At 37.9% G+C, this 26063-nt stretch overlaps 1 protein-coding gene across 1 annotated transcript in view; it reads right to left on the bottom strand.

The window, feature by feature from the left end:
- Positions 1-7575: 7575 nt before the first annotated feature.
- Positions 7576-26063, bottom strand: part of XRCC4 (X-ray repair cross complementing 4) — a 393632-nt gene continuing 375144 nt past the window's right edge. Inside the window, exons 8-9 of the mRNA XM_044680616.1 lie at positions 18439-18551; positions 7576-7687 (exon numbers count right to left, since the gene is read on the bottom strand). Of these exons, the coding sequence (XP_044536551.1) occupies positions 7576-7687; positions 18439-18551 (225 nt within the window). The remainder of the gene's footprint in view (positions 7688-18438; positions 18552-26063) is intronic.

Consider the following 26063-nt stretch of genomic DNA (forward strand, 5'->3'; position numbering starts at 1 on the left):
AAATACAATTATAGAGGATGCCTTTCTTTAACAAAATATTTATCTATTTGCGATAGATCACATTCCTTCAACCCAATTCCACAGTCTGCTCCATTCTCTTCCATGACTCCATATTAGTCACTACTTTTTCCTCAACCTGTTGCCTGGGTCCTTCAGAGATGTAGATATCATAACAAACAATTTCTTGCAATGGTATCCCATTATCCCCTGAGGACTACAGCTATAAAGTGTCCAGGGCTATTCAACTGAGCTGTCCTTGGAAAGTTCCCACTGCCAGGCCTTCCTAGACATTCTCCAACTGGGAGTCATGTTATATGTCACTTCCCCATCCCGCCCGATAAGCTGCAGAAAGTATGGGAAGGATTAGACAGAAAAGTTCAGACAGTTTTCAGGCTAATCAGAAACTCAGATATTTTGGGTGGAGGGGGAGAGAAAAGAGATGGTCATTTCACAAAAATGTTCCAGCATCCTCCTACATCATCTTGGAAAGAATCCCTCAGTGATTTGCCCAGGGTAAGTAAAAATTGGCATTGGGCACCTATTACAAAATAGAAGACATTCAATTTATATCCCAGTGGAAGAGGGGAAACAGAGACAAAAAAAAAATCAGGGCTTATTTTTTTGGGTAGAGGTAGTCTGGTGGTGATGGTGGTGGCAAGGTACAATATTTATTTACTAAGCTTTTATACATGGACCAAGATCATAGCGATTTCAGAGTTCCCTTAATATAGACTTCAAAAGTTAGTAAATTCAAAATACAACTAGTACAGAAGTGGCCTTAGCTTTAAGTTAAGCATTTTAATGGAATTGCTACATGAATAATGTCCCACAAATCTGAGTGTTTTTTATTTTCCCAGCACATTCAACAACGTAATTGCCTATTCAAATCTAGGTTAAATGAAATATTCTGCTAAGGACTATGTTAATTAGTGACAACTTGTTAATTGAAAACAGTGGAAATAAATTGAAAATTTCTCTGGAGCATATCTGCATTAGATTTCCCCAGGCTTGTCTGGCTGTCTGTAGAAGTCAGTTAGTTGGAGATTGTCTCTTTAGTGAAAAAAAAAAAAAGTGTTCGGGATTGGCCTTTGAATTTGTCACCAGCACGAGCCTCTGAATTTATGTCTATCTCTAGAATAGGTAGCCATCATCTAAAAACTAAGTGCAGAGCCTGTCTTCTCTCTTGGACAGCAGTCAGGACTCTTTAAAGCAGAAAAGACACTAAAACATAGTGCTCAAAAATAACGTTTAAAACCAGTGGGATTGTGAGTAAGAGGAAGGGCCACCGTACCTCTGAAGGATAAAGAAATAACACATGGACTGACAGAAGAGAGAAGAAAAATCAGGAAGAAGGAAAAGGAGAGGCAGAGAGTGAGCTGAGAGAGTGTGTGTGAAAGAATACAACTAGAAGAATGTAAGAAGGAATAGGTTAGGAGGGAAAGAATTTGCAGACATGGGAAGATACAATTATTAAACAAAAATGGCCCTTGCTTGCAAGAACTATATATTCACACATAAAAAGTAAATAAATATTAAGTTTTTTGTGAAGAAAAGATCACTAAGAACCAAGAGTTTAGCTGAAGGCTTCTTCTTGGAGGAAACATGTTCAAGAAAGGATGGGTGTTCAGCCAATGTAAACACCAGAATGTTAGTTCCACTATATTGTGAACACTATTTCTTGTAAATTCTTTAAATGCAGAAATAATCATTCACATTAGTAAAATACTTAATGAATGAAAATTCATTCTCTAGAAAAACATTTCATTGGAAACTGTCCAAAAAGCAGTGAAAGATTTTAAATTGGGCAAGAGCTATCAATTGATAGGTCTTTAGTGACAATGTTGTACTCTGATACAAAACTCTGATAATTGTAAGATTAAAAAATTAATATCCAAATACTCCAAGTGTTATATTTTATAAAGTTTATTAATAATAACTCAAAGAAAAGTTGTTGTAAGGAAAGTGTACAAAAAAACAAAAAAAGGAAGTAAAGCCTCAGTAAAGAAAGAAATTTCTCTAGCCTGCACATGCAGGAGAGGAATGTGCAGAACCACTAGAGAAGAGAGTGAGGGTGGGCTTACACACAACTTTATCTATACAATGTAAGCACACAACTTGGGAATGAAAAGGAAAGGAATTCTGGGAAATACTGAAGGAATTCTAGGGAATGTAGTCCTGGAGTACAACATTCTAACTACACATAATTCATAGAAAAGATGTTGTAATTGTATATTTGGATTTCAGGATTTATAGGTAATTAGCTCTGATTTTTAAAAAAATTGAAGATGCTAAACCTTTGATTTCTTAGGGTTACAAATAGAATCTTGGCCAGATTTTATTTAATCGATAAAATTATCATATATTCATATTCTCTCTGCCATGCCAGATTTGTAACTTAGAACTTGTTAATAATTTATCATTATAATTATTGTTGAGTCGGTTATTGTCTCAACATCAGGTCTTTGTGCGTGTGGACCAGTGAATTTCCCACTTTCTAATGCCTTCATCCTAATTCTCTAGCCACAATTAGTTTGCAACAGATATACAAGTACCTGGTGTCAAGTGTGGATAGATGAGAATGTGAATATGACAAGGCAATGCCAAGCTTTCTCATTCAGCTGGCCTGGGTTCCATCTTGTCTGGTGAAAAGACTGCTTCTAGGAATAGATGTTTAACAGTGCTAATCTTGGGCAAGTAATCTAAACTCATCATCTTACATTTTCTTTAAATACAAAGTATGGTAGTGATTTTAAATCCTCTCAGAAAAATTCTGAAGAACAACTATTATAAATGATCGGTTGTGCTTGTCAAACATGACATGTTATAATCAATCTATAAAAATCACGGCTAAAGATGAGGTTACTTTCATTATTCAATACACATGGAGGGTATATACTTTGAGTTATTTTTTTTCCATAGTAATAAGGCAGTTCAGTGGCACAGTGGACACAGTGTGCCAGGCTTGGGACCAAGAAGACCTGGGTTCAAATATGACCTCAGAAGCTTCCCTAGCTATGTGACCTTACATAAGTCACTTAGCCCATGTTTTCTTATCTGTAATATGGGGATAATAGTAGCTAATGCTTCTGAGGGTTTTTGTGTGAGGATCAAATGAGATGGTAATTGTCGAATGCTTACAAAGTGCCTGGCACCATAGTAAATATTATACAAATGTTAGTAGTTGTTATTCTTAGTGGTAGTGGCAGTGGTGGTAGTAGTGACTCATCTACAATTGGCTACCTGGTCCTACTTGACACCAAGGACACATGGATGTTTATGGCATGATAACTGTAGTTGGAGACTTAGTGTGAGGCCACTGGAAAAGGGAAAACTCAGTGTGCCACATATATAGGGACCTGGGATCAAGCCAAGAGTTGACCAACCACTCAACAATAATCACTTATCATTTTATTAACATATATATAAAATTTTTTTTAACCCTTACCTACCATTTTAGAATCAATACAATGTATTGGTTCCAAGGCAGAAGACCAGTAATGGCTAGGCGATGGGGGTAAAGTGACTTCTGTAGCTAGCTTTTGTAAGTAGCCATCTTCTACAAACTGTAGCAATATGGGGTTCAGAATTTAGAACCCCAAAGAAGGCATGAGATAGTTGGAAGACCGTTGGTCCAGCCCTATAAAAAGGAGATGACTCCCAGGTAAACTAACTCAGTCCTGAGTGGTGGGTAGTAAAGGTGGAAAGGGAGGTAACTCTCTATTTGAACCCCAGAAACTTCACCAGGATTTGTGTTAGCCTGATCCACATTGCTGTGTCTAGCAACTTAGGTCTATACACCTGTCATAGCTTGCACTCTGCAATTTATATATCATCCATCAATTAGTATCAACGACAACTTTGAAGAAACATCAGCTACTTGACTTCATCTGGTTTTGCTAGTACTTTCATTCATCTGCTAGCAGGCAGAAGCTGTACCAACGGACTCTCAATCCACCAAGCTACCTAGCTGCCCCCCTATTAACAAATATTATCGAATTTTAAACTAGTAATGCAATAGGAAGTCTAGTGTAACTGATAGAGACCTGGTTTCAGTCAGAATGACCTAGATTCAAGTCTTGCCTCTGCCACATCCTGGCTATGTGATCCTAGATAAGTCACAACCTGTCAGTGCCCAAGGCAAATCCTTAGGATTTTAAGAGAAATTGACTATACTTTTCTGCACTGATATAAAAAGTTCCTCACTAGAAAAATCTCCCTATATTGATGAGATCACAGATCTAATAAAAAATGTTATTAAAAAAGTTCATTTCTTTAAAATCTCAAAATAGTGATTATTAAGTAATAAAAGCTAGTATTTATATAGTTCTTTAAAAACTAAAGGCATTTTCCTTACAACAAAAGAGGGAAGTAAATAGTATGTTATTCTTTTTTTTTTTTTTTAAATAAGAGAACTGATGTTTTACATGATTGCACATCTCAGGAGGGGGTGGAAGAGGAAGGTAGAGAGGGAGAGAATTTGAGACTCAAAATTCTTTTCAAAATGTTGGAAACTGTCTTTACATGTAATTGAGGAAAAATAAAATAAAATTAATACTTACAATATTAAATACGAAATATACTAAATATGTATAAATATATTAAATATATATAAGTATATATAAAATATACTAAAATACTAAAATACTTAAAAAATAAGGAAACAGAAACTCACAAAGATTAATTAATAATGTTGAGGGCCACATTGTTGGTAGGCATTATAGCTATGATATGGACCCACCTCTCCTAATAGCTACTCAGCTAAGTGGCACAGTTAGTGGTGTTCCAGACTTGGAATAAGGAAGATCTGACTTGAATTCAAATCCAGCCTCAGGTGCTGACTAGTTTTGGGGCACTGGGCAAGTCACTCTGCTTCAATTTCTTCCTGTATAAAATGGTATCTACCTCCTAGGGGTGTTGTGAGGATCAAAATGCTTTGAAAACTATAAACCACTATAGAAATCTGTCGTTTCAATTGTGTCCAACTCTTCATGACCCCATGCCATTTCTGCCTCCTGCTCACATTATAGATGAGGAAACTGAGGCAAACAGGGTTAAGTGACTTGCCCAGGATCACACAGCCAGCTAGTATCTGAGGCCAGATCTGAATTCTGGAAGATGAGTTTTCCTGACTCCAGGCCTGGTATTCACTGCAGTGTGCCATCTAGCTGCCCCATTTATTCAGTCATTTTTCAGTCACATCCAACTCTTTGTGAACGCCCCTTAGGAGTTTTCTTGGCAAAGATACTGGAGTGGTTTGCCATTTCCTTCTCTGGCTCATTTTATCTATTAATCTTAGTTATTATTATTACTTTTTATTATTCCGAACTCCAAGACTTCTCCTACTATTGTTTAACTACTGCATATCAAATGAGATAATTTCTGTAAAGTACTCTGAAAACATTAAAGGTCTAAATAAATGTGAACTGTTAATAATAAAAGAGATATGGAAATAAAAGAATTTTTTTTTTACAAAAAAAGTAGGTTAACAGGTTCTATACAATATTTCATATTCTTGTGCTTAAAGCAAGAACTTAAGTATTGAATTAAATTTATATGTATTAGGTCTAATTAGGTCTTTTTGGTCAGGATTGGAGACAAACCTGAACTATAGGGAATTCCACACTGATAGCAGGTCACCTTTGTTGTGAGGAAGATTAGATTAGGTATTGATTAGGAAATACATAGCAGGAAGGAGCTAGAGCTGGGAATTCCAGGTTGGAATGAAGGAGGAGGAAGTGTGTCTGTGCCCTGAGTGAGGACTCCATTAGTGGTGGGCAAAAAACTGTTGCCAGCCTGGGAGACCTCAGAGCAAAGGACACTCTGCTTCCTGTTTTCCCCTGGGATCCTGAGTGTGGCATCTAGCAAAAGGACAAATCTACAGAGCCAAGGGAGGAGGAGAAGTTTGAGAACTGGCGGACAGTGCTTCAAGCAAAATCTTTTCTACTTGGTACCTGAGACAACCTAGCTCCTGGCATCCAGACATCATCAGTGGATTGCAGTGAGAATCCCAAAGCCACAAAAGCCCCAGCTGTACTAGAGCCTGGCAGGTTCCAGGTTTGAGGCAGAAACCCAAAGACTCCATTTACAGCTCCTTGGGCCCTGTTAGTTTAGATCACTTAGATTAGTGTAGTAGAATAAGTCCTTCCCTGTCCCTGTGGGTTTTGTTATTAGGTGTTAAGGTTTTAGAGTAGATATTCCTATCCCTCCTTTTGTTGTTCCTAATTAAACCCAGTTTCATCCTGTTACCTTGTCAGTTGAATTTAAGGCCTCTGGCCAGAGTGACAGTTGGCTGTTATTTTTCAGTTGGGAGTGGTGTAGCTGTACAAGACTTCAATGTTCAGTTTTAGTCTCTCTTAAATCCCAGAGTGTGTTCCCACAAACCCCATAGTTCAAATATCCCTGGTGACCCCATTACCTCACTTATATTTTCCTACACCTTTAAGAGCAAAGCTCCTATGTTGTTAGGCTGAGTATGACTTTATATGTAATTTTTCCTTCTTCTCCTAAAGTAAGCTCCCCTGGGCCAAAAAAATGCAGTAAAAAGTTGTTTAAAAATGCTTTGCTCTCTTATCAGCTGGATCAGCTCTCTCTCTTCCCCAGGGTACATAATGATGTATAGAGTTCCTCCCTTATTCTCACCCCGAAACCAATTGTATGAATGCCATCTATGTTCCTTGACCTCAATGCTACACTGAGTTTTTACTGTATATATAACTTAGCAGAGCAAAACAGATACTTTAGCTTACTGAAGAACTTATTTCTTTGCATCAAATAAATACGTTTTTTGGTGAACTCTCACTCTTTCAACGAATTTCTTTGAGGAAATGGGCTTTAATAGCTTAGCTCATTTCGCTTGTAAGTGTAGGATTATTTTGGCCTTGGGAATTCCAGAAGGGCATCTGGGACATTTACCATCTAAACCCTGATAGATTTGCTTCTTTCCACTTAAGCAATATAAAAGGTCCCACCTTTCTCTCCTTAGGTGCTTTTTTTCTAATCTTGTCTCTATAGAAAAGGAGTGAAATATTTTAAATATTGCGTTCTTCAAAGCACATTTATTCGTTAAGGCATCAGAAATTTTATTATTGAATTCTTTGGATACATAACCACACACTAACAGCAGATATATATCGATCATGTTTTATTCCCTCAATTAAAAGCAAACAGACATCTCTATTTATCCTTCAGACTACTGAGAGGAAAAATCAGAAGTTAAATTCTCTTGAGTCTTGATGCTATTTCTAAAGCCATCTTCCACACTGCGCTAGACAGACTGCATACAGAGCATATGTGTGCTGGAGAAAACAGATGCAGGTTTTTGGAGAGACGACTTTGAGATTTGATGTAATTATAGAAGTGGGGGTGGGAATAGCTTTGAATAATGAGCTACTGTCAGGAAATCATATCTGATACATGTGTAATCCATTCTGCACAATTGTTTCAATGCTGCATATATAATTACATTATAAGGTGTAATAGCCACTGTCAAGTTGGAACTTTACTCCTTAAGTTTAAGATTTTAAAAAATGAATGAAGATTATAGTCAAATATCATCAAAGCATTTTGGAGAGACAGTCACATATCTTCAAAAAGGTCTTCTGGACTGCTGTTTTTTAAGGTTTCTAGCGACAAATTTTCAGATGAGATGGATTCTTTGCTTGATGACTGAAGTGCTGAAGGCTCAGGGCTAAAAAATAAAACAAAATAAAATAATTATTTTTCAGATTAAGGGTCAGGGAAACAAGCATCCAGAGGGTTCACAAATGAAAATAAGGAAAATTCCAGTTGGTTTCTCAGCTTGGGGAAGGGTTCTGAAGAAAGAGTTTTCTACATGGGATGCCAAGTGTAAAACAAGCTGAGGGAAACACAGAACTGTTATTTATTTATTCCAACCTCTAACTGTTTTTTTTTTTAATTTAATTTGTTTCTCTTCTAAGGCTACTAAACATGCAAAGCTAACATGAAGACCCATATATATTGTCAAGGCAGAAAAGAAACATGACAGCTCAAACTGGGTTCTTTTTCAACTTAAGATGGGAGCAAGATTCTTAAGCCTTTCATCAATCGTGTGAATATGTGATGGCCCCCAATCCTATGATACATTGCCTCAAACCGACAAACATTCCAATCTCAGGCTAGCCGACAGCTGTAACCTTGGTGCTTCCTTCTGTTAGAATGGAGAATCACAGAATTTCAGGGTTGGAAGGGACCTCAGCCGCCATCCAGTCCTACTCATTCACCCAAAGAGTCTCTGTTGTAAGATGGTGACAAAAACCGTCTGGCCTCTGCTTGAAGACCTCACAGCAGGGGGAATGCAACGCCTTTGGGGGCAGCCCATTCTACTTTGGGGCCCATCTAATGATTAGGAAGTTTTTCCTGATACCAAATGCAGCTTCTACCCACTGTTCCTGGTTCCACCTTCAGGAGACAAACAACAAGCCTATCCTTCCTTCACATGAGGACTTGAAGAGAATTATCACACAATTAATAATAATAATAACAACAATAATAATAATAGGTTAGCCCTTGTTGGGTCTGGCATGGTTGCTAAGTGCTTTATTCTTATTATTTCAATTTACCATCAGAATGACTCTGGGAGGTAGGATCATTTTGGAGATGAGGAAACTGTGGCAAAGAGAGGTCAAGTGATTGAACTTGGGTCTTCCTGACTCCAGGCTCAGTGCTCCACCAACTAGCAGACTAGCTTCCCTGAGTCTTTTTTTTTTTAAGACTAGACATAACCATTATTTTCAACTAATCCTCATGTCATGCTTCTTAAACCATGGGGTCTTCAGAACAGAACACAATATTCCAGATGGAGTCTAAGAAGGGTGGAGGAATGAGGGATTTCTGGAAGTGATGCCCCTCTGCAGGCAAGATTAAATTTTCAGGTTGCCATTCCTGGTTGCCATTCAACATGCCCATTCATATTTAGTAGGCAGCCCTCTAAAAATACTTTTGGAAAAAAACTGCTTTTTTTTTTTTTTTTTTTTGTCTTCCCTATCTTATAATCGTGAAGTTAATTTCTGGTACCTAAGCTCAAGACTTTTTATTTGTCCTTACTTCATTTCATCTTATTAGATTCAGTTCAGTACTTTAATCTGTCATGATCCCCTTGGGGCCTTATCCTGTCATCCACTTTGTTAGCTATCCCTTTGAGTTCTGTGTCATCTACAAATTGGAGGAGGATACCATCTATGCCTTTACCTAAGGCAAAGGTGACAATGTCACATGGCTATGGCCAAGTACAGATCCCTGTGGAGCCCTCCTGCCACATTGACATGCAACAGCAACTTCCCCAAGTCTGGACACGCATCCAATTTCTGTATCCATCCGATTGTATTATAATTTAATTTAGAGCTTGGCAAACTATGGTCTAAAACCGACCATGGATTATATTTGCCTCATGGGCCACAGTTTAGCAAGCTAAATTGTATAGTTAGCAAATTAATTTTTGTTTACATTTTAAAATAAGGTTTTGGGGACCCTAGATTGCACAGTAGATAGAGTGCCACAGACCTGGAGTTGGGAGCACCTGGGTTCAAATATAATCTCAAACACTTCCTAGCTGTATGACTCTGACAAGTCACTTAGTCCTGCTTGCCTAGCCTTTACCCATCTATCTTAGAGTTGCTACTAAGTCAGAAAGTAAGGGTTTTAAAAAATAAAATAAATTTTTATTGAATTAAAATGTAAAAATCAAACCCTATTCTTAACTTGTCGGTTACACAGAAAGCAGGATATAGGAGGATTTGGTTATTGGGTCATAGTTTGCTGACATCTGTTCAAATCCATAACTCTATCGTCTCCACAAGAATAGTATGATGTGCTTTCTGAACAGCTTGGCCAAAATCTTGGTAGCCATAGAATCCCTACCAACTAGCAATTTAATTATCTTGCCAAAAAAAGAAATGATTTTACTTTGACAATTGCTTCTCTTGATGAAGCCAGGCTGGCTCTTTGCAAGGATCAATTCCTTTTCTAATTGTTATCTCTTCAACGATCTTTTCTAGAATTTTCATAGGAATCCAAATCAAGCTTAATCACCCACAGTGGGCACACTGTTCTTTCCCATTTTTAAAAAAACTGGACAATATTTGCCCCTGTTCCTTTTGTAAGATTCCTCCCATTTTCTGACATCTTTCAAATATTATTCAGAGTTAGTGGCTTGGTAATTTCATCTGTCAGATCCTTACGTTCATCTGATGATTTCATCAAGGGCAGTGAGGTACTCTCTCACTATCACCTTAATTATCTTGGGTATCAACTCCCTGTTAGTTATTTTTGTTTCCTCAATTCCAATGTAAAGGTCATTCTCCTTTGCAGAGAGAACAGAAACTAAATAAGCTTAGCTCTGCTTTCTCCCTATTGCTAGTTACCAAATGTTGAGCTATTGATTATAAGGCATTAACGTAAAGGAAAACCAGGCACAAGGTAGCCTAGTCAGGGGTAAGATGTCATTACCCTATGTTTCACTGTGGGAAATATATAACTTAATTTACTATCTTGATTCAAATTCAGGTTCTGATAACTACAACTCCTATAGCAACAGATAGTCTTCTGTACCTACATAAATTCGTTGAGCCCTAGGAAAACAGATTTTTTTTCTTCCACTACTCATATTTTTCCACTTGTTTACGCTGATTTTGCCTTGGAAAATAGAGGGCCCAGGGCTGGAATATGGGATTTGAAGGTGTGAGGAAGAGAGAAGAGGTCCTTTTCTGTGACCCTCCTGAACAGAGGGTCTATGTGGTATAAGATACCATTGACATAGATTGCAACCCCTCTCATAATCCGGTAGATAGTCTAATAGAATTGTTGTGGCCTAAAAAAAATCATCACTCTGAAGTCAACTTGTTGATGAGCCTTTTCCACATCGAGCGAGGCTGCTCCAGTGACACTGGAAATGCAGTCCGTCTCTTGGCCTTTCCAGATGAGTAAGAACAGACAGAGTTTCAACTTTGCTGGCATAGTCTTCAAGGATCTAGCATGTCCTCCAATTCATGACAAAGTGCCAGGGGAGAAGGAAAAAAAAATAATACTAAGAAGCTATTATTATTTGAGCATCTAGGTAGCTCAGTGGACAGAGAGCCAGGCCTGGAGATGAAAGATCTTAGGTTCAAATCTGGATTCAGCTTCCTAGCTGGGTGACCCTGGCCAAGTCACTTAGCCTTAATTGCCTGGCCCTTAACACTCTTCTGAATTGGAATTGATACTGAATATCAATTCTAAGATGGAAGGAAAGAGTTAAAACTTTATTATTATTAATTGTTATTATTAGTATTAATTGGAGGTAGCAACAATGGCAGCTCAGTTCCACCCACAAAGAGCTTGTGGGTGAACTTACCCTCATGATTTAGCCTAGTTTCCCCGATTCAGAGATAACAGGAATCCAGTTACTGTTGTTGTATATACTGATAACAGAGATTTGCCAAAGGACTTCCTTGATGTGAATAAGGGTGTCTAGGGCTCCTTCATACCTTTCAGGAGGTTAATGAAAAGTCACTTTGGCGCTCTCTGGGTCTGGGGCGCCCCAGACGTCTTACCCAGGAGTGAGGCTGGCTCTGACTTGTTCCCCAAAGTAAGCCACACACTATCACTATTACCCTCATAGGCATAATCATTGGTATAATGCCGCAGTTAGAGTTAATGTGAAGTAAGGGAAGCAGACACTATTCTCCAGGAGTTTAAATGTAAAAATGAACAGAATCAACACAGACATACTTCTAGGACTATGTAATTAAATATCTAAATATAGACCACATAAGAGAGAGACACAATGATATATTACAGATCAAAAAGAAAAATATGTATAATTACATGTATGACTTTTTATTATCAACTTAGAAAACGTCACACTAAAAACATTTTTTAAATCTCTAATAACTTTAAAGCTGATTTCTTTCTGTTGCCCAGCCCTTCCCCCTCAAAATCCAATCATTTCAGGAAGAAAGTTAGACATGTAGAATTCTTACAAGTTCTTTTCATATTTTATAACTCCTCCCCCCAGATTGTTAATTTAATAAAGAAAATGCAGTATATTCTTACGGAAGGAGTTCTGGTTCTGAAGTCAGGTGACTAGGACCCAAATCCTACCTTTGACACTTGTGACCTGTTTGAACTCGGGCAAATCCCTCACCTTGACTGGGTCTCAGTTTTCTCATCTGTAAAATGAGAGGTGTGGGCCTATGAGGTCCCTTCAGGGCATAGATCTATGATCCTAAAGCAACTCTTAAAGAAATAAGACAAAAGGCTTCAAGTCAAGTGACAACAACCTGAAGATGCTTCTGGCAGCTGAATTGATAAAAACATAATTATTTGATATATTTTGTGTTCCACATGAAAGATATGATCCACAGAACAAAATCTTGAAGCAAAGGGCTAATGCAAATAGACAACTGGTATTTATTAGGCACCTATTACATGCCAGGCATCATGCTAACGCTAGAGATACAAAAGCAAAAAGCAGTCCTTCTACTCAGGAAGCTCCTTGCTTAAGAAGGAGGGAAAGACACAGAAACAGTTGTATAAAAGCAGCTGAAATGAAACAGCAGAGGCCAATTGCTAGTCATGAAAAGATAATGAGAAACTAGTTTGAAACTGGAGGGGCTGAGGGTGCTAACGTCAGCCTTGCTACTCTCTGATTCCATGACACTAAATGAAAGAAAAAATTATAGCTCAGTGTTAGTTCACACATAAATTTAGGATGATTCCACAAAGCAGTCCTTTAGAACTTCTTCCTTCTCTCCTGCCTCCTATCTTGCTCACTTCATTCTCTGATCTTGGAAAAAAAAATTAATTTATTGATAATAATTCAAATTACACAACCATTTCACAGAATATGCAACTGGGCCATAGTTTTAAGTAAAGAGGAGGAATATGGAAATCTTTGTCTACAGCAGGTACAAAAGAATTTGTAAACAAAGTATTGAAAATCTATCTAATTGGATCTTGAGAAATCACTTAGAAAAAACAAAACCCTTACCTTTCATCTTAGAAATGATACTGTGTCAAGACAGTTCTAAGGCAGAAGAGGAATAAGGGGTAGGCAATGGGGGTTAAGTGACTTGCCCAGGGTGTCTGACTAGATTTGAAAGAACTTCCCACTTATGGTCCCATTTCTCAATCCACTGAGCTACCTAGCTGCCCCTGAGAAAGAATTTCAAGTGATGCATAAAATGATCAGCAAAAATGAGTCCCAAACTATTGGACTGTGATTCAATCAATGTTATATTTATAATTCAATCTGACTGGAGAACAACAAAACACAAATGAGTGGCAAGTTGCATTTGATTCAAAATTTGGGATGTGTAGACCTCATGGGTTATACAAGTTAGACATTACACTGAGGTTTTTTTGTTTGTTTTTTTTTAACCCTTGTACTTCGGTATATTGTCTCATAGGTGGAAGATTGGTAAGGGTGGGCAATAGGGGTCAATTGCCCAGGGTCACACAGCTGGGAAGTGGCTGAGGCCGGGTTTGAACCTAGGACCTCCTGTCTCTAGGCCTGACTCTCACTCCACTGAGCTACCCAGCTTCCCCCTGAGGTTTTTTTTTTTTAACCCTTACTTTCCATCTTAGAATCAATATTGTGTAAGAGTTCCAAGGCAAAAGAGTGATAAGGGCTAGGCAATGGAGGATAAGTGATATGCTCAGGATTACACAGCTAGGAAGTGTCTGAGGTCAAATTTGAACCCAGGACCTCCCATCTCCAGGCCTGGTTCTCAATTCACTAAGCCACCTCATTGATCCTACAATGAGTTTTTTAAAACACTGGAAATGACTGGGTGGATTATGGGTAGCTATAAGGATCTCCCATTCACTGTAAAGATTTAAGTTACACTAAGAGCAATCTTAGTAACCCAGGGGCAGCTGGGTGGCTCAGTGGATTGAGAGCCAGGCCTAGAGACTGGAGGTCCTAGGTTCAAGTCCAGTCTCCGACACTTCCCAGCTGTGTGACCTTGGGCAAGTCACTTGACCCCTACTGCCCACCCTTACCACTCCTGGGCCAAGGATGGTCCCTAGCCCGGAGGAAAAAGGAGGAGGGTTGGGCGTGGGGCTAGCAACCCCACCCTGTAAAACAACATCTGCTAAAGAAACTGCAACCTTAAGTAGGGGCAGCTGGGCTAGCTCAGTGGATTGAGAGCCAGGCCTAGAGACGAAAGGTCCTAGGTTCAAGTCCGGGCTCAGACACTTCCCAGCTGGGTGCCCCTGAGTGACAGGGGGTTCAAGTCCGGGCTCAGACACTTCCCAGCTGGGTGCCCCTGAGCGACTGTGTGACCCATTGCCTACTGGTTGTGGCCCTATGCTCCTAGAATGGAGTCCCAGGATAAAAAAAAAAAAAAAAAAGAGCAATTTGCTTATTTAAGGGGTAAACAGTGTTTTCAAGCTGAAGGCATCAATGAGCTTCATTGGAGGTCTTTATCCAAGGTTTTCCCTTCCCTCACTCTATATAATTCCCAGAGATAGCACCATAGTCCCAGGCCATGCTGTATCCTTAGAGGTGATAAGGGGAAGAGATGATCACTCCTCATTAGGTCCTGACATCAAATTCCCAAGAGTCTCATGAGGAGATGTGGCCTTCAGGCCTCTGACCCTTCCCAAAGCCCAGACTCTACTGCCTTCCTCCAGGGGAGCAACCAAGCCCAGCAGAGTCAGAGCTCCTGCAGCCTCCTCGGCAGCCTGGAAAGACTGCAGACTGGAAAGGCTTTAGTTACCTGTCCTCCACACTTTTAAACAGCTCCATGTCAGAATCACTTGGAATGATACTAAAGAAGGTGTTTGTACATTTGCCTTTTCTCCCTCTCAACACCAGACCTCTGGACCACTGGGAGAGTATGTGCTCCCTTTTCTGCTTGCATCCAGAGTGCTTAGCACGCAGTAAACACTCAGGGAGGGGGACAGGAACTCCACTTGTGATTTCACTGGGAAAGGAAATTCTTGGGTGAGGAAAGTGCCTCTGCCAATGCTGTTCTGCATCCTTCCTGCAAGTTTTCCAGCTTAGAGAATTGTCTATTGCAGGGGCATCAAACTTGAACAGAAAGGGATTGCTGTGAGCTGAATAATGACTTGGAAAATTACAAGTAAGAATTACATTGTTTTGCATTTTTATTTATTTAGTTAAACGTCTCCCAATTACATTTTTTTAAACCCTTAACTTCTGTGTATTGGCTCCTTGGTGGAAGAGTGGTAAGAGTGGGCAATGGGGGTCAAGTGACTTGCCCAGGGTCACATAGGTGGGAAGTGTCTGAGGCCAGATTTGAACCTAGGACTTCCTGTCTCTAGGCCTGGCTCTCAATCCATTGAGTTACCCAGCTCCCCCCAATTACATTTTAACTTAGTTCTAGATAGAGGCTATGAATTTGAGAGTACCCTTGGATGGTGCTAGAGATCATGCCATTCATATAGGTTAGAGTTGGGACTTGAACCCAGGTTTTTCTGGCTTGAGGACAGTTCTCTCCCTTTTCTGCTGCCTTACTTTAAAAAACACTTAATAAATGCCTTTTCATTCATCAGAACTGTATTAGAATATAATAGCTGTGTCTACCCAGAGGTTTCATTATGAATTTGCACTTGCCGTAACAGGTTGTAACTCTAGTTCCTAGAGGACAGCCCCTTCATAGAGGCTGCTGGTGGCATGTTGGATAGATCCTTGGGTCTGGAGTCATGAGTCAGGAAGACCTGAGTTCAAATCCAGCCTCGGATCCTTTCTGTGTAACCCTGGAAAAGTCACCTAATCTCTGTCTTAATTTCCTCAATTGTAAAATAAGGATAATAAGAGCACTTACTTCATAGGGCTGTTGTGAGATAAGTGAGGTGCTTAGAGCAATGCCTATACTCATGCCCTCCTGTTCCAGATTATAGGAGTAACTCTGAAGGCTTTGGGTGTCTGGTACTATTGCTCAGACTCTACTAAATACTGTCCCCTTAACCCTTAAACAAAGGAAGTCCATTTGTTTTTACAAAAGAGATTTCCTGCAAAGGAAAGAGCATTAGCAGTTATTTCAAAATCCCACACTCCAAACTGTGGGAGTACTCTCCTCTGCCCCCTCCATGGCCTCTAGGGATTGGGTTTAAGCCTGTACTAAAACTGTAGTGATCCAGCACACATCTGAGGATTCTGAAGGTAAAGGAATAGTTCACAGTTCTTTTTTCCTGAAAGTTCTTTTCTTACTTTGTAGAGACCTAAAAGCTGCCTCCCACCTCCATTCTTGAATCATTGTCATTTTAGTCTCTTCATGACCTCATTTGGGGTTTTCTTGGCAAAGATACTGGAGTGGTTTGCCATTTTCTTCTCCAACTTATTTTATAGATGAGGGAACTGAGGATAACAAGGTTAAATGACTCGTTCAGGGTCACAAAGATAGTAAGTATCTGGGGCTGCGTTTGAACTCATGAAGATGATTCTTCCTTCCAAATCCAGTGCTCTATCTACTGTGGCACCTAGCTGCCCTCCCTCCTCAATTCTGCGTTTTGCAATTCTTGTGTTGCTTTAAGCCTCAACTCAGGTGAGCTCAACTGTGTAAGTATCACATTCCTTCAGTAGGATATAAGATGCTTGAGGGCAGGGATTGCTTTATTCTATTTTTGTATCTCCAGCATAAAATACAGTGCTTTGAAAATAGTATGTAATTTTTGTTGAATTGACATTGAATTTGTGACACTGAATTAGCATACTGTTGTCATTAGAATTGGTTTTGGATTTGGCCATCAAGAAACCTAGACTTCAATATTGCTCTAGCCCAGTGATGGGCAAACTTTTTAAAGAGGGGCCCAAAGGAAAGGAAATGCTCATCTATTAGTCTGTTTCTAAGGCAACTCTTCTGAAGTTTCATTGTATTGTATCCTACTCATTGTATTCATCAGATTAGGAATAAGGTCTTGGGGCCATAGAACATTTCAAGGCCCCTCCCCCCACATCTGGCCTGAGGGCCATAGTTTGCCCATCACTGCTCTAGACAATAACTGTGTGGCAATGAGCAAATAAATCTCTTAACTTCTCTGAGTATCAGTTCCCATAAAACTGACCATCAGGTACCATAAAACATATAATTCCTAATAATAATAATGATAATAAGAATAAGAATAATATCTAGCACTTAAATAGCACCTACTATGTGTCAGGCACTATTTTAAGAGCTGTACAAATATCTCTTGTTTAATCCTCACAATAACTCTGAAAACTAGGTCCTTCTGCTATCCCCATTTTATAGTTGAGGAAACTGGCACACGAAGGTTAAGTGACTTGCCCAGGGTCACACAGATAGTAAGTTGAAACTGATTTTAAACTCAGATCTTCCTGGCTCTGGTCCCAGTGCTCTACCCACTGTGCCACCTAGCTATCATGAAATTTTATCCAAAAGGATTGTTGTAAGGAAAGCACTTTGTATAACTTAAAGGTGTGAGTTACTATTATTAATAAAACTTGGACAAAGAAAATGAATGCAAAAGATAGCTTAATGTTAAGTAGCATAATTGCTGAGATTTCTTTGTTGTACTTACTTGCTTTCACTATGCATAGGAAATTTTGAAACCTGTAATCAGAATTATGTTGCCACCATCTAATTAACTATGAATAGTACAGATCAAAGACAAGATTTGTGGAGAGAAATGGCTTATCCTGGGGAAGTTTCTCTATAATGCTATGATGAATGATTGACTTGCCTTTTAACTAGCTATTAGTTAAATTGCCAAAATCTTTTCAAGTAGTGTTTGCTTTTACTGGTTCACTTTGTAAAGACAGACTTTTTCATCTAAGTAAAAAATATGCATACATACATACATATGAAAGTATAAATATATTGGAGTATTTAGTCCTTTTGTATTCATGAATTTAAAAAGTTGATCAATAAGCATTTAAGTGCCTATTAAGTGACAGGCACCTAAGTGATAAGAATACAAATGCAAAAATGACAGTTCCTAACTGTAGGGAGCTTACATTCTATCCATTTTTCAATTGGGTAGCTCTGAATGACATAGAAAAAACAAATATTTTCTGAGGATGATTTTCAGGAAAAGAAGAAAGGTCAGAGTTTCCACTTGAGTTCTACATGAGGCCAGGTCAAAATGTGGGATGAAATATAGGATTAATTATGTTGCTTTATCATCTACAGAAACATGGTCCATGACAAAGATACTAGTTGTAGAATTTAGCAGTCATAGTAAATTTTTAAGGATCCATATATTCAAAGTGATCTCTAGATTGATGCCAACTCTAAACTCCACTGTTTATCATAGGCCATCATCTATATCTATATCTATATCTATTTTTTTAATGCTTACACATGGTTGAAGTAGATCATCTTATTGCTTTTACTTTTGGCTAGACTTATGTAGAGACAAAAAAAAAATCAAAGAGAGCTGATGAAGTACTTCAGCTCCCATTAAGACGGAAAATAAATTGGGTCTATAGTTGCCAAACTGACATAATTATCTTACTATTTGGGTCGCACTGAACAAAGAAACATGAAATGGACTTTGTCTTGGCAGACTTTATTCCACAAGGCTGGTGATGCCATTGTGGGGCTATGTTTCCCAACTTTATTGAAGACCTGAACAGGGGCAAATAGAGTGAAAAATGAAGAGGCTAAATTGTGAAACATACTTGTAGAAACCATAATTATCAATCATTTGCTGAATGGATGGATTTCCAGAATATTCTCTGTGTTGATTTGAATGATTTACAATTTTACTGCTTCAAGTATTGCATAATTAGCCAATCCATAATATCCCTAATGCAATGTTCACAATAGACATTTTCTGTGTTCTCTGAGTAACCAAGACAATAATAATGAAGGGACTATGATTTTATAGTGTACATAATTTGATTGTAAGGTCATGCCTATTGTCCATAAGGTTGACAGGATTGTATTTCCTAGACTTATCTCTTCCCCAATCCAGTATAAGCCAACACACATTTATTAACTAATACCAAATGGCTTCTCTGATTACTGTTTCCTATCTCTATATCTATTTGAGACTTTCATAATACAGTTTGACTTTTGATACTACTAAGCCCCTCTCCTCCCATTTTTTCTTCATTATTTTACTTGTGGCCAGAACTACTGAAGAGTCGATGGGATGATCATTTTTTAAGTATGTTATGGAGGGCAATCCTGCTATAGTTATGAGTTGGATTCATTGGTCAATGTGGTCTTTTGCATCCCTGAGATTCTATGATTCCTTTTGCATATGCACATTCATACAGCTATCAGAGATAATGCATCCTTGGAGAAATGATGTTCCTTGTGAGGGATACATATAAACTACATATGTGTATACAAAAGCACATATACCACATGCTGATATATATGCATATACATACATACATACATACATACTCCAAGTATTCACTAGTAACTGTTTCCCTAAGGATTTCTAACAGCTATAACAGTGTGATGTTTTGGGAAGGCATTTGTTCTCCAAAATTAAGCAACATATATGAAAGTACATATTTCACAAGGTAGAAAGTCCTAAACAATGTAATGATGGTTCCCTACTCCAAACCTTCAGAGCAGCCACCTCATTCTCTCCTGCACACATTCATTAAGCACTGCTGATTAGACTTAGCCTGTCATTTAGTATCTCCAATAGGGCAGCTTGACCTCATTCCCTACCTGTGAGTGTCCCAGTGATGTACTATAATAGCTCATAGATGCTTCTCTCACATTTGGAAAAAAACAGTAAGAGACTGTTTCTACAAAACAATCATCTCTGAAAATTTTTACAGATTTCCTCATTGTTCTCCACTAGAGACTGTTTTCTAATGCTTTGCTTTCTTGTTTGGTCTTCAAATAGATCAGAAAAACTGGGAGACCCCCCCCCACCTTTGTCATATTCACCAGTAGATTCATGTAAGCAATAAATTTATTTATTTACAACAACAACAATAGAAATTAAAGTTTTATATTGGTTAAATCTGAGTTTTGTGTGTTGTAAAGGATAATTCTGGTTCAGGCTAGTCTCCTTTTAGTTTAGGTTAAATGTTAGAATGAGATGAGACATTTACCTGTCATTTAAAATTTGAAAAATGAGGTTCATTTAGCATAGTAAAGGTATTCAACAACCTAGTTTGGGCAGATTGAGCTCCTTTCCTGCCATTTAGGAACACATCTGGTCAGTGTGGCAGAGTGAGATGCTTCTTCTGTCTTGGGACATCCACAAGTCTAAAGGACCTGGACACCACATGGGTGGAACTTGCTATCCCTTTAGGTAATCAGGAGGTCAGGTCACAATGACTAGAAGCCACTGAGGAGTTGTACAAAATAGGGGCTCAGCTTCAGCCTTAGCTCCCTAGACCAATCGAGTCCCAGGGATAGATTTAACAATTTTCAGGGGGAAAAAAAGGAGTTGAAATGGGGAGAGAGAACCCTGGTAGGGAATAAGCCTATTACATTGAATAAGAGAGAGTGCCTATTACATATTCTCTCTCTCTCTCTCTCTCTCTCTCTCTCTCTCTCTCTCTCTCTCTCTCTCTCTCTCTCTCTCTCCTCTCTGTCCCTCTCTCTCTGTCCACCCCACCCTTATTCTTTCTCCCCACACACATACAAATACACCTCCTGTCCCCCAAGAGAATCAAATACAACAAAAAATTAAACTAAAAGGGTACCTATATAATAATATTATGATTTAGTTCATTTATATTCATATTTGGGGAGCTCTTCTGGCCCTTATACTGTTTTGGCCTACCTGAGAGATTATTTTCAGTTGTAATAAATTAATAAAAGGAGAGCTAGCATGTTATAGTAGAAAGAACACTGGATTTGAATTCAAGCCTCCCCTCTGACACTAGTTATATGACTGAGGGCAAGTCAGCTAAGCTCTCTAAGTATCAAGCAACTTACCTAGGAATTACCTTCTAAGGTATAAAAGGTTGTTTTCACTTGGTTGAGGAAGGTCCCATACCTTCAAATTTACCTATTTAAAATCTACATTAATAATACTTTACCATCTAGGATAAATCATGATGGTCAAGACGTGCTCTTATTCTTGTTGAGAACAACTAACTATGGTTCGTCTCTTGTCTCTCTTTTGTAAGAATTCTGATCTCTGATTTTCTATCTTTTATAATGAAAGCATGATATCCAGTGTCTGACCCATTTGTTTATAGTTACTTTCAGCAAGCTTTCTCTGGGTAAATCACTCAGTATGATTCAGCATTACTCAAAAAGAGTCAGACTATGTTCAAAACAACCAGCACATGTTAAATAGTTAAGTAATTTATCATATGTATTCATAAAATAAGCAAGGAAAAACTTCACAATTCACCTACCTTAGGATTACATTTGAACAGAATGAGAGCCTGTTCTCTAAATCTGGTGGCCAAATGCCCTCTTTTTTATGGAGGAATGTCAAGAGTTGGTTGTTAAGCAGAGGGGGATAGACAGAAATGTGAAATATGGCCATATTTTGTACTCTTTGAATTTAAATTAAATAGAACCCATGGAATCAGATGAATTTTGTAAATCTAAACAGAAAAAAACCAAACATATATAGAATGAACCAACGTAAAAAAATTGTTACATTCTATATCTCGTTTCAATTGATTGTGCCAGCAGAATAGTACACATGATAGAGCGAGAACAAGAGTAAGAACAAGAGAGAGAAAGGTTAATAACTAGAACACATGTCAGCTAATTCCTGTATTCTGACAAGGCCTTAATTGCATTCTTGTTTGAGAAAAGCTGAACTATTGATAGGCATATTTATTATCCTGAAATTTATAAAATTTCCTAGCATTATCCATGATTGCAAGCTGCTTGCTGCTGCAAAAGCCCATCCTTTGAACCGGTGATATTCTTTTGTTAATGACATATGACTGCAAATCCACCAACCACAATGATTCAGATGTGTCAAATTTTCAGGTGACCCAAAGGACAATGGAAAGATTACTGGCAGATTTAAGAAAGATGTAGCATATTGCCAAAAATGACCTATAATTTTGTTGGGAGCAAAAGGGAAATTTGTCTAATGGCATGTAGATACATAGGGAATTTAGCAACAAATATCGTTTTCAAAAAGAAAGGCATAAAATGAAAACAATTCTGAGATACTACTTTATACCTAGCAGACTGGTCAATATGGCAGCAAAGGAAAGTAATAAATACTGGAGGGGATGTGGCAAAACTGGGATACTAATACACTACTGGTGGAGTAATGAATTGGTCCAACCATTCTGGAGGGCAATTTGGAACTATGTGCAAAGGGCTTTAAAAGACTGCCTACTCTTTGACCCAGCCATACCATTGCCGAGTTTTTACTCCAAAGAGACAATAAGGAAAAAGACTTGTACAAAAATATTTATAGCTGTGCTCTTTGTGGTGGCAAAAAATTGTACAATGTAGGGTTGTCCATCAATTGGGGGATGGTTGAACAAATTGTGGTATCTGTTGGTGATGGAATATGATTGTGCTGAAAGGAATAATGAACTGGAGAAATTCCATGTGAACTGGAATGACCTCCAGGAAGTGATGCAGAGTGAAAGGAGTAGAACCAGGAGAACATTGTACACAGAGACTGATATATTATGGCACAATCAAATGTAAAAGACTTTTCTACTAGCAGCAACACAATGACTCAGGTCAATTCAGAGGAACTTATGAGAAAGAATGCTATCCACATCCAGAGAAAGAATTGAGGGAGCAGAAACACAGAAGAAAAACATATTGATCACATAATGCGATAGGGTTTTGTGTTTAGTGTTTTGTGATTAGGGCTTTGATGTTAAAAGATTACTTTAGTGCAAATATGGAAACATGGAAATAGATTTTGAACAATGAAACATGTATAACCGAATGGAACTGCTTGTCGGCTTTAGGAAGGGGGAGGAAAAAGTGGTGGGGTGGGGATCATCTTGAATCATGTAACCATGGAAAAATATTCTAAATAAAAAAGGAAAAAAAATAAAAAGAAAGGTATAGAATATGAAAGGAGAGGCAAGAAAAAGAAAATAAATTTAAAAATATGTGTTGCTTGGAATTCAGGGAGGTCCCATTTAACTTCCTGTGGACATGTGTGGGACTTTGAAACTACATTTCCCATGATCCAATGGGTTTCTGGTTTCTGATGTGATAACGTCAGGCAACGGGAACCAAGGTAGAGCGCAGCTTAAATTCGGAAGTCGGACTTGAGACAGTCTCTTTGGCTATGTAGACAAGATGGGGACTTGTGGCAATTTGAATTTTTACAGGCTCATTGTCTAATTTATTTTCATCAACATGGCTTTATTTAAATTATTATTTTCCCTCATAATAACAGCCTTTATCATTTTTAAAAATAACAAATATATCAGTAGTGTGAGACCAGAATGAAATAAAACTGGCAATAATGCTGAAGGCAACAAAAATGTTTTTAGCTCTACTGCGGAAAAGAAGGGAAAGAACTACTGCTTGGGATTATTTGGCAAGACAAGAACTGATGTTGGAAAGGACAGAATAAGGATCCAAGAAGACCTCAACAAATTAGAACACTAGGCTGAATATAATATATCATTTAATAGTTAATAGGGATAAATGTTAAGTCTTTCACTTGTTCTCAAAAAACTGAGGCCTAGACTTGATCAAATGTTTACGGGCATCCAATAGTACAGCCATGATTTGAACTTAGACTTCTAATTCTGGATGCAGTGTTCTTCCTTCATAGCACATTGCTTTTTCTAATAGTTTACTGTCGTGCCTTAGCAATTATGCTGTATTGAATAAAATGAGATTGTCTTTCATGTTTTGGAATATAGCAATGCTATTTTTCCTATCTAGATTCAGAGTGGGAAAGGACTTAAAGAGATCGTCTAATGCAACCCATTCACTTTACAGATGAGGAAACAGAGGTGAAATGATTTGCCCATATTCTCAAAAGTAGTAAGTAGAAGAGCTAAGATTCAAACATAGGTAGCCAGATTATAAATCCTGCCCTTTTTCCACTATGTCATACTGTGCATGAATGTTTGATGAATGGAAGAATGACTACAGGTGTAGAAAGAAGATTATATAGAGTGTTTCTAGTTACAAATCTGAACGAGAGTTCAGATAGAACAATTATTCATCTTTTGAAAGAGATGAATTGATTTCATATCCCGCCTACATGTCAGAATTATATTTTTTATAAAGGGAAATAATTTGTCTTCATACTGTTACCACACCATAACGACAAAAGGCCCAGCTTTGTCATCTGTAAATCAATGGCTGGGTCCACAGACAAACCTTGTGCTATCCTACGTCTTCTGGGGATTGTCTAGTCTTCATTCCCTTCCCCGCAGCCTCTGGCATGTCAAGTCATGCAAAGATCCTGTGTATAGCTGCCTTTTGGAATCCCTACTGTCCTCATCCCTTTATGAATTCTGAGTTCAGAAATAGAAGGGTGGATCAATGGAATAGATTAGGGTTTCAGATTTGGGACAAGACTATTTGACAAAAACTACTTGGAAAACTGGAAAACAGTATGGTAGAAACTTGTTCTAGATCAATATCTCATATCCTATACAAGGATAAAGTTGAATTGGATATATGATTTAGACATAAAGAGTGATACTATAAGTAAATTAAGGGAACATAGAATAGTAAACTTGTTAGATATATGGAGAAGGGAAGAATTTATGACCAAACAAGAGATAGAGAACATTACGAGATACGAAATGAATAATTTTGGCTCTATCAAATTAAAAAAAGTTTTGCACAAATAAAACCAATGTGACCAAGATTAGAAGGGAAACCAAAAACTGGGGAAAAAAATTTATAACAGATTTTGCTGTTAAAGGTCTCATTTCTCAAATATATAGAGAATTAAATCAAATTTATAAGAATATAAGTCATTCCCCAATTGACAAATGATCAAAGGATACGAAAAGCAATTTTCAGATAAAAAAATCAAAGCCACCAATAATCATATGAAAAAGTGTTCTAAATCACTCTTGATTAGAGAAATGCAAATCAAAAGAACTTGGAGGTATCACCTCATACCTATCAGATTGGCCTATGATAGTAAAGGAAGGTGATAAATGTTGCAGGGGATGTGGCAATTGGGACCCTAATGCATCCTTTGTGGAGTTGTGAACTGATCCAACCATTCCGGATGGCAATGTGGAATTATGCCCAAAGGGCTATAAAGTAATGCATACCCTTTGATCCAGTAGTACCACTACTAGGTCTTTATCCCAAAGAGATAAAAATTTAAAAAAGGAAAGGATCTACCTGTATAAAAATATTTATAGAAGCTTTTTTGTGGTGGCAAAGAATTGGAAATTGAGGGGATGTCCTAATATTAGTTGGGGAATGGCTGAACAAATTGTGGCATATGATGGTGTTGTAATACTATTGTGCTCTAAGAAATGATGAATAGAATGATTTCAGAAAGAGCTGGAAAGACCTTCATCAACTGATGTAGAGTAAAATAAGCAGAACCAGGAGAACATTGTGCACAGTAACAGCAATGAGGAACTTGTGTGAGAAAGAATGCTATCCACCTCCAGAGAAAGAACTATTGGAGTCGGAATGCAGATCAAAGCATATGATTTTTCACTTTAAATTATTTGAGTTTTTATTTTGGGGTTTTGGTTTTATGTGAGTATTCTCTTACAAAAAGGAACAATATGGAAATGCATTTTGCATGATAATACATGTAGAACTCAGGGCAAGTTGCTTACCAGCTCAGGGAAGGGGGCTGGAATAGAGGGAGGGAAGAAAATTGGATCATATAACATCAGAAAACGTATGTGGAAAATTGTTATTGCATGTAATGGGTAAAATAAAATATCTTTACAAAATAAAAAGAAAAGAATTCTGAGATCACTTGGCTTCTGAAGTATTAGGAGGAAAACTATGCATTGAAGGCCAAATAGTTTTCTAAAGGGAGTCAAAAGACGTCAAGGTAAATCCAGTTATGAGCTTGCCATAGAATTCCCTAATCTTATTTCAATTCACCAAAGTTTAAATGTAGAAACTAATGCTATGAACAACTATATCTCAGAAACATCTTTACAACATAGTTAAAGGTAAAATTATAATCTTTAGCACCAAGGTGCCTAGCAACATATTTATATGTGACATGGAATACTTTTGTGCATATCTTCT

This window comes from Gracilinanus agilis, chromosome 1, assembly GCF_016433145.1.
Source record: "Gracilinanus agilis isolate LMUSP501 chromosome 1, AgileGrace, whole genome shotgun sequence".
NCBI classification, from domain to species: Eukaryota; Metazoa; Chordata; class Mammalia; order Didelphimorphia; family Didelphidae; genus Gracilinanus; species Gracilinanus agilis.